Source organism: Nannospalax galili, unplaced genomic scaffold (genome assembly GCF_000622305.1).
Source record: "Nannospalax galili isolate Female #2095 unplaced genomic scaffold, S.galili_v1.0 scaffold698, whole genome shotgun sequence".
NCBI lineage: Eukaryota > Metazoa > Chordata > Mammalia > Rodentia > Spalacidae > Nannospalax > Nannospalax galili.
In genome coordinates, this window is record NW_008341886.1 from 2,996,203 (window position 1) to 3,005,043 (window position 8,841).

General features: G+C 45.6%; 1 protein-coding gene across 1 annotated transcript in view; it reads left to right on the top strand.

Moving 5' to 3' along the window:
* The first annotated feature begins 1,417 nt into the window (after positions 1 to 1,417).
* Positions 1,418 to 8,841, top strand: part of LOC103737809 (carboxymethylenebutenolidase homolog) — a 15,534-nt gene continuing 8,110 nt past the window's right edge. The window contains exons 1-2 of the mRNA XM_008837646.1: positions 1,418 to 1,632; positions 3,522 to 3,611. Coding sequence (XP_008835868.1) covers positions 1,418 to 1,632; positions 3,522 to 3,611 — 305 coding nt within the window. The remainder of the gene's footprint in view (positions 1,633 to 3,521; positions 3,612 to 8,841) is intronic.

The following is an 8,841-nucleotide window of genomic DNA, read 5'->3' on the forward strand; positions in this document are numbered from 1 at the left end:
TCTTTCATTGTTTCTGATTCTTGTGTGAGACTCAAGTCTTCCTTTGTTGAGTTTAGATCTGCTTCTTTTTGTAAACTTTATGTGCCTTTGTGGTTTACTTGTTGGGCATGAAAAGCTGGTTCGTCTAGGCTTCAGGTTCTCTCTTTTGATTTTATATTGGCGTGGCCAAATTGCTTTCATATTCAGGAGCTCTCACAGAGGCTCAAATCAGATGAGGGTCAGATTCTCTCAGGCTTTCTCTTAAGGTCTGGAATCCTCCAGGAAAGATGCTGCTTTCAGGAATTTGAGGGCTGGGCTGGCCTGGGAGCAAGGCCCAGGAAAGATGCTAGTCTCAGGAAGCTGGTGGCTGTGCCACCCAGGGATGCAAAGGGAGGTGGGGATGGGAAGAGATCCAGAGGGCTTCTGTTGGCTTCTGGGAGGAACTGGCTTGGTCTGGATGCAAAGGAAGCAGTGGGGATTCTGGACCAAGACGTCAGTCCAGGGGTCTGGGGTGCCAAGACAAGAAATGGGCCAGTACCCAGGCTAGGAGGAGAGACAGAGTGGGTGAGCTGGGAGGGTGAATGAGGCTGGGGGGAGTCAAGGCACAGCAGGCTGTGGGACCCACCCAGGAAAGATCAAATTATTCATTTGTTTATTTACTATCTATTTATTTATTTTTGGTCTTTTTGAGACAGGGTCTCCCCATGTAGCCCCAGTTGGCTTGGAACACACTATGTAGACCAGGCTGGCCTTGAACTCAGAGATCCACCTGCCTCTACCTCCTGAGTGCTGGGATTAAAGGCATGCACCACTACCACACCTAGCCATTATTTATTTTTATTATATGTGTATGAATGAATGCCTGCATGAGTTTAAGTGCACCCGTATTGTGCAGTGTCCACGGAAGTCAGAAGAGGTTGTTGAATTCTCTGGAACTGGAGCTATGGATGGTCGTTAGCCACCATGTAGTTGCTGGGATTCAAACCCGGTTCTTCTGCAAGAAAAGCTAGTGCTCTTAACAGCTGAGCCATCTCTCCAGCCCAGAATGTTCAGTTTTAAGATGGGGTTTTCTGGGACCTTTTGTTCACATGGTCATCTACCACCTCTGGCTCTTACAATCCTGGATCTCTTCCGCAATGATCCCTGAGCCTTGGGAGGCAGAAGTTTGGTATAGGAGTCCTACTCAGGGATAAGCACTCTGCAACCTCTTGTTCTATGCACATTGTTCTGTTCTGGGTTTCTGTGTTGATCACCATCTACTGCAACAGGAAACTTCTCTGTTGAGAACTGAGAGCTGCATTAATGGATCTACAAGCATGGAAATAGAAATAGCAAATATAATTGAAGAGTTGTCCTATAACCACGGTATTTCACGCCCACACCTAAGACTTTAACTATAGCTTGTTTTTTTCTCTGTAGCCCAACATCAGGACTCCCAATGGCTAACGAAGCTAATCCTTGCCCATCTGACATTGGTGACAAGATAGAGTATGGGGGCATGGGCCAGGAGGTTCAGATTGAGCACATCAAGACCTATGTCACCCGGTCCTCCATGGATACAGGCAAAGCTGTGATTGTCGTTCAAGACATATTTGGTTGGCAGATGCCTAACACCAGGTATATGGCTGACGTGATCGCTGGAAATGGACACACGTACGTATAAAGTTCTGTTCTTTGCTTATTCATGGAAATTTCTGAGGTCCATCTTGTTACCTTCATAAGGACAAAACCAAAAACCAAACACAGTCTGACCTATGTTCTAGTTTACAGTATCTATTTTGTTATCTCCGTGTGGTCAAGGGAACTGGGACTGTCCTATGAAATTAAATACCCACCTGATGGAGGCAATTACTCCCTGGGCACCAGGTTCCCCTGGGGTACTTGTCCATACAGATCTGTTGCACAGAGTCCTCTCCCCATGAGGGATTCTGCCCAGATACAGGTCAGCACAGCAGGGCTGATTCATGGGACGTAACACTGGGTTCTTGAAGCAACTGAGCCTCAGAGCAGGTTTCACAGACCTAGTGGGAGGACAGGGTAGCCCAAGGTCCTTCTGACCCGACCCATACTGTTGAGGATTTACAAAACGGTGTAATGATCTTCCTTGCTCATCATCATCGTTGCTGTTACCTGGCTCAGTGGCCTTGGCCCTTCTGGTGAAGGCTGTTCCTGCTTGCCTGGCTTTGCTCTGGTGTTGGCAAGCGCTCCAGTGAGTATGGAGGTGAGCAGTTTTCCTTCTTTCCACCCCCAGAAAGCAAGAGCCTCTCTAGTCTGAGCTGGTGCACAACCCGTTCTCCCTGTATCCCCCACCCCACCTGCACCCCCAAAGAAGCTGGAAACCCAAGGCATGTCTTCCTTGTTTCCTCACAGCATCCTGATGCACGCAGTGTGGGATGCAAAGATGACTTGGTTATGTTCCACACATGATCCCAGATCCCATCCCGAGGATGAAGAAACTCCCTGGGGAAAGTCTGGCAATAAGCCAGTAGCCACCCTGGACAGGGACCACAGCCTTTATCCTTGCAGCAGCCCAGGAGGGATGGATGTGGCTTCCCCATACTGCAGAGTGGGAAGCCCTGGGCCACACAGCTGCCAGCTGAACGAGACTGTGTCCTAGTGAGTCCCTAGTGCAGTGAGAACACGACAGGAGCAGAGACCTGGGACAGGCTCATTCCGGCCTTCACCACTCCTTTCACCCTCTAGAAGTCCTCTGGGGCCGGGCAGTGCAGGGTTCTGTCTGCCTGCCAGGTCAGAATGGGGGACTAGACGTGGTCGAGTGACCTGTTCAGGTCTCATCGCAGCACAAGGTGGTACTGAGACTTTAACTTGACCTTTCGGCCAAGCTTGGGTGCTCTGCCCACCTGTGCAGAGAAGCTGGGTTTCCCCAGTGCAGCCAGCGGGCAGCTCTTTCTTCTGGGAACCTGCCATACTGGCTCCATCCCTCCTGGGATGACCTGTGGGAGAATGGCTAGGAGCAAGCCTGACCTGCTCTGTCTGTGGCCTGTTCTAGAACCTGCTGTGGACTTTACTCTAGAGGCAAGAAACTGTCTCTCTGGCAGCCTGGGCAAAGGTCTGGGCATACTACTGGGTCACAGTGACTAGTCACATTCCTCAGGGGTGCCTTTCAACCAAAGCCAGTGTTCAAGGCCAGGAGACTCCTTGGCTGGCTGAGGGGAACAGCTCCACAGGGACAGGGGGGACCTTTGTAGCCACATGCCCTTTGCATGGGTCCAGGTGTCCCCTCATCCTGCACTGGAATAGCTCCTAAGGAGTGTCCCCACTGAAGGCCTTGCCATGTCTCAGGGCATGGTCACACCCAGGCTGCTGAAGGCTGTGCACCTGCAGTTGTGAAGTCTGAGGTGCTCTGGCCTGGCTTCAGCTGGCTTCCTTGCCACAATCAAGTTTGCCTTTCACTTTATGGCATCTGCTTTTCCTTCTTTGTGACCAGAATTACCAACCCAACAAGATGCTCAAAACCAGTAAACACCCAATCTGGGCAACTCTGCAAGGCTGATTGATTGATTCATGCCCATATTTTATAGAACCATCGTCCCAGAATTCTTTGTGGGAGAAGAGCCCTGGGACCCTGCTTGGGACAAATCCACCTTCCCTGAGCGTTTTAACACAGAAAAATGACAGACACATTGATTGGTAAGTTACCAGAGGACATGGTTGTATTTGTGGCACAGCCCAAGGAGGATGGAGATGGGCTGGTCTTCACCATCTGGCTCCTTCTGTTCCCTTCCTCACTCCCTTCCTCCCTCTCTCTGGGGCAGGAATTCAAATGACCCTGGACAAGAGTCCTCCCTACAGTGTGAAGAAAGAGCTTTATTGATTGAGACTGTTGCAGTTGCCATTGTTATCTGTCTAGGGGTATTGTTAGGTTCATTTTACTGGCCAATTAAGGAAAAAATAGGCAGGAAAAATTTCAGACTATCTGAAAGCCACAATCAAACTTTTACTTAAAGATATAGAAGCACATTCATGTACACACATTCATATAGAAAGAGGACATACTCCACAAGTGGAGAGGGAATCGGGAAACTGGAATCCAATATTTCCTGGGAGAATCTGTGTTTTAAGAGTTTGAGTATATTTTCCCTCCCCTATTTTTGGATTGGTTAACTTATGCAAAGAAGAGATGGTCACATCTCCAAGCTGGGATATCCAGGGCTATGTGACTTGAAGCAAGTCAGTTTGAAGAAGGTGCCCCATTGGTGCTAAAAAATAATGCTTCTCTACCAAAGATGAAGCAAGAAGTGTTCCATCTTTATTTTTCCCAGTGACCCTGTCAAGGTCCTTTGTGTTCCCCACTCTGAAGAGTAACCCCAAATCATTTAGGACATGGGTTCAAATTGGGGAACAGATGTAACCCATTTTCATTATGAAAATCTAAAGATCTAGTTCCAAGTTTCTTTTCTGGGAGGGACTGATATCTGGTTTTGAGTCTTTAGTTTCCATCTTCATGTATGGCCACTGGGCAGGGGTGTTGATTGAGGAGGAGATAAAGAAACAAGCTCCATTTTGGAATTTTTGGTTAGAGAACTGAGGACATTTTTGAAATTGCTGTTTTTGGATTGTTGTTTTGGGGGCTGTTGCTTTTGGTTTTAGGTTCCCTGCCCTCAACTGCCTATCCAGTTTCTACCTTCTGGTCACAATCCTCACTCTGAAGGGGTTATTCCAACTGCCAGTATAGGATTGGGGCAACAGTCAGTTCTGGTTTTTTTCCAGCTGAAGGGGCTGTTGGATGTACAATCAGAGTACCCCCCCCCTGCGTGGACCTATTTAAGGGACCCCAAAAAGCATGCAACTGTTAGCTGTAGGGAGGAAAAGAAGTCCTTGACTGATCTGTATTTGGAAAGATTCATGAGGAGAAGTAAAGGCAAGTTACCAACATTACAAGTCTTAGGCAGGAACCAGGAGAAGCCTGAACAGAGGAGATACATTTTCAAATGCTCAAATTCAAGTCCTTTAGAGTCTCCTGGTGAGCTCCACGGGCATCCATATGCTGTCTCCTCCTGGCTTGTCTTTTGATCTCCAAGGCAGGACCCAAGGGTGGTGAACCCCAGATGCGCTTTCAGGTACTTTGATAGCTGCTGGGGTGGCTAGAATTATAGTGTGAGGTCCTTCCCTGATGCCTTCTAGAGAGGGGGAAAGAGAAGTAACTTAGTTATTTAATTTTTAGGTTAAAACAATAGTTAAGTCTATATCTCTTAGCTACAGGTATGCATTGACTGCCAGTATGTTTTAGTGTTGAACTGAGCCAAAGTCTGAAGTCTTATATCTGGGCAGCATTTTTCTTATCAAGAAGAAAATCCTTAGTGAGAAATAATTCTCTAAATAAAAAGTCATATGATTAAGGCTAATAGTCAAAGAGTATAGTCCCTTTGACTATCAAAGACATATACCAATCATTTTGAGTTTTGGTTATACTTTCCTGCTGGATAATTAAGGCCATATAGGTGGCCAACACTAACCATGTTCTTTTTGCTGTCAAGATCAGTTGAAGATCTGGTCCTCAGGGGTGACTTGGGCTGGGGAAAAGCCTTTGGCTCCCTTAGCCTTCCTTTTATCAGCTGTTCCATCTATGTGAGGATAAGTCAAGTGCCTTACTTGACTATGACTCTACTTGGCAGCATTGAGGAAATTTTTCCTCAATGTTGACCCTCTTCTCTGTAGACTGGACACTGGTTTGAGTCTGACAGGTGAGGTCTCTATGGTCTCCCTGAACAAGAGAAAAGGTGACCCCCCACAGTTCCAGGACATTTTGAGAGATGCCTCATAGTCCCCTGAGACCTAGTTGACCCTGGAGGGCAAGGGAGCACATCTGACCACATTAGTATAATGCTCTAAGTATGGTCATTGAACACCCAGATGGTTAGTGACACAAATCTAGTATTTATAATTACTATTTAATAAAGCTTGAGTAAAAACCAAACATTTAAAAATAAAACTTTTGTTCTTCTAAGTGAGCCCTTATAATTGTTAACAAGAATAGATCAACAATTTCATAGATATAAGTAGAAGTTTGACTTAACTGTGATGTTAGAAAAATTTAAGATTATTTGTATATCGTTTGTAAGTCTCATTTTACAAACCTTAAGAAACCTATTCAGATTTTCATCATGTGCATATAATTTTCATGCTTCTTTTCCATTCTGGAAACATCTAGTCCTATTACTCTTCATATGGAAATCATTTTTCACTAAAAATAATTCCAGTCTCACATCCTTTAGCATCGCATGTACTTACTGTTTCTTTCTTATTACCATGAACTTCCTCAGATCCTCCTCACTTACATAGGCTTTCAATTTTTCTTTGATATTCTGGAAATAGCCAGCCATCTTAATCTTCATTCATAAATTCTTCTTTATTAAATTATCTCCATTCTTAGATCCTTTTAGCATCCTCTCTCATACCTCCCTACTGTTCCTTCTTAAAATTGTGAGACATAATGACAGAATAGTTACCATATTTTGTCAGGACTTTTTGTTGGGGTTATTAAGCAATATTGACCCTTTTCTCATAAGGGTCTAGTGAGAAATCAATATTTGATTCCATTCAAGTTCACCTTGGAGAACCAATTAAGTTTTCTTTCAATGTATATTTTGATTGAGTTTTTGTGCATTTCATACATCTTAATCATATTTAGACTTCCTTTCTTACCTATACCCCCCACCATAGCCCACCCAATAGATTTCATACATTCTGTGATATATGTAAAGGCCTATTGAATCAAGTTTGTGTACCCAGATGTCCCTTGGTGTGAGTTCATCCACTGGAGCCTGTTCAGCCTGTCTAGAGTCACTCCCTTAAAGAAGGTCAATTCTCCCTCACCCAGCAGTGATCAGCTGCCAATAATTCCTTGGTTAAAATTGGGGTCTCTTGCCCATTTCCCCAGGTCTGTGATGGATTTTTGTCTGATTGGATTTGCATGGGTCTTGTGCATGCTGTCACCATTGCTGTAAGTTCATATAAGCATGGTCACAGGAGCCGGGAAAACTGTTTCCTTGTGGTCATCTACCATCCCTGGCTCTAACAATCCTCCACCCCCTCTTCTGCAATGGTCCCTGTTCTGGTTTGTTTCTCCATTCCTGTGACAAAATACTCACTTGGGGAGAAAAGGGTTTATTTAGCTTACATATCTCAGGTCACAGTTCATCTGGGAGCCCAAGCTAGGAACTCAGGGCAGGAACCTGGAGGCAGGAGCTGGAGTACAGGCCATGGAGGAATGCTGCTTACTGGCTTGCTCTCCTGGCCCCTGCTCAGCCTGCTTTCTTATGCAACACAGGCCCACCTGCTCAGGGATGGCACCACCTACAGTGAGCTGGGCCCTCCCACATCACTCAACAATCAAGAAAGCACCCATGGACATGGCCACAGGCCAGTCCAATGAAGGAAATTCCCCAATTGAAGCTCCCTCAACCCAGGTGTGTCAAGTTGACACTAAAGCTATCCAGCACAGTCCCTGAGCTGTGAGGGTGGATGAGATCTAATATAGGAATCCTATTCAGGGACACACACTCTACAGTCTCCTAATCGATACACTTTGGCCAGTTGTGGCCTTCTGAGTTAATCACCCTCTGTTACATGAGGAAGTTTCGCTGGTGAGAGTTGAGGGGTGCCTTAGTGTTCTCTCTGCTACTTGTTTCACTATGTCCTGTGAGCCTTAGGTGTAGAGGTTCCATTGTAGATGTGTCACTGTGGCTGGGCATCTCCTAGACAATTACGCTGTGTGTGACCAATTGTGGAAATCTGTAATGTCTCTATATGTTGGAAATAGAAGCTTCTTTGGTGAGTGGTGACAGGCATACTTGTCTGTAAATTTTAGGATACATACTGAGCATACAGTAAGAAATGATGCTTGTCTAGGGATGTGACAGGTTTTCTCTAGGCCTTATGATCTCTCCAGCCATGTGTATTTGGCTATGTTTATAGTACCACACATGAGTTTCCTCCCACTGAGAGGGCTTTAAGTCCAATTAGATAGCTGTTGATTATCCCCAGGATAAAAGTGCCACTACTAAAACCAATGTAGTTTGTTGTGCCAGACATTGTTATGGTTATTAGGCTTTAAAGCTGGGGTTGGACCATTTATTGATTTTCTCCCTTAGCAACTTGCACAGTATCCTCTAAAACTATGAGAGTCAGTTTTCGGGGCTTCCTGGTTAGTTTCAGCTCCAGTGCTCCGAGTTTTGTGTCTGGAGTATGTCCTATCGTCAGCAACAGGGTCTTACCTTCAAGTTCTGGAAGACAATCAAGGGCTGTGGCAATAGCCTGTGTAATTTTGGGAGTCTTTTGGACTACCCTGACCAACAACTCAAAGTGAGGTTTCTCCTGTCTGGCACTGTGTTTCTTGTTATGTAGCCTTAGCTATACACATACACTCATATATACAGATACTGTATGTGTTTTTTCAGTAGGGTTTTGAATGAGCACACTTCCCTCTGATTTTTCATATCACCTCAGTAGTATTTCTCTCTACTCTCTCTTCCTGTCTAAAGTACCCACATGTAGTGGTTTGAATGAGAATGTCCTCCATAGGCTCCAAGTATTTGTACAATTTGTCCCCAGTTGGTGGCACTGTTTTGTGAGGCCTTATGAGGTATGGCCATGCTGGAAGAAGCATGTCTTAGTTTGTTCTTCATTGCTGTGACAAAACACTCTGACCAGTACCAACTTGGGGAGGAAAGGGTTTATTTGTCTTACATCTCCCAGGTTGCACGCAGTTCATCAGGGAGCCCAAGGTAGGAACTCAGGGCAGGAACTTGGAGGCAGGAGCTGGAGCACAAGCCATGGAGGAACGCTGCTTACAGGCTTGCTCCCCTGGCCCCTGCTCAGCCTGCTTTCTTATGCAACACA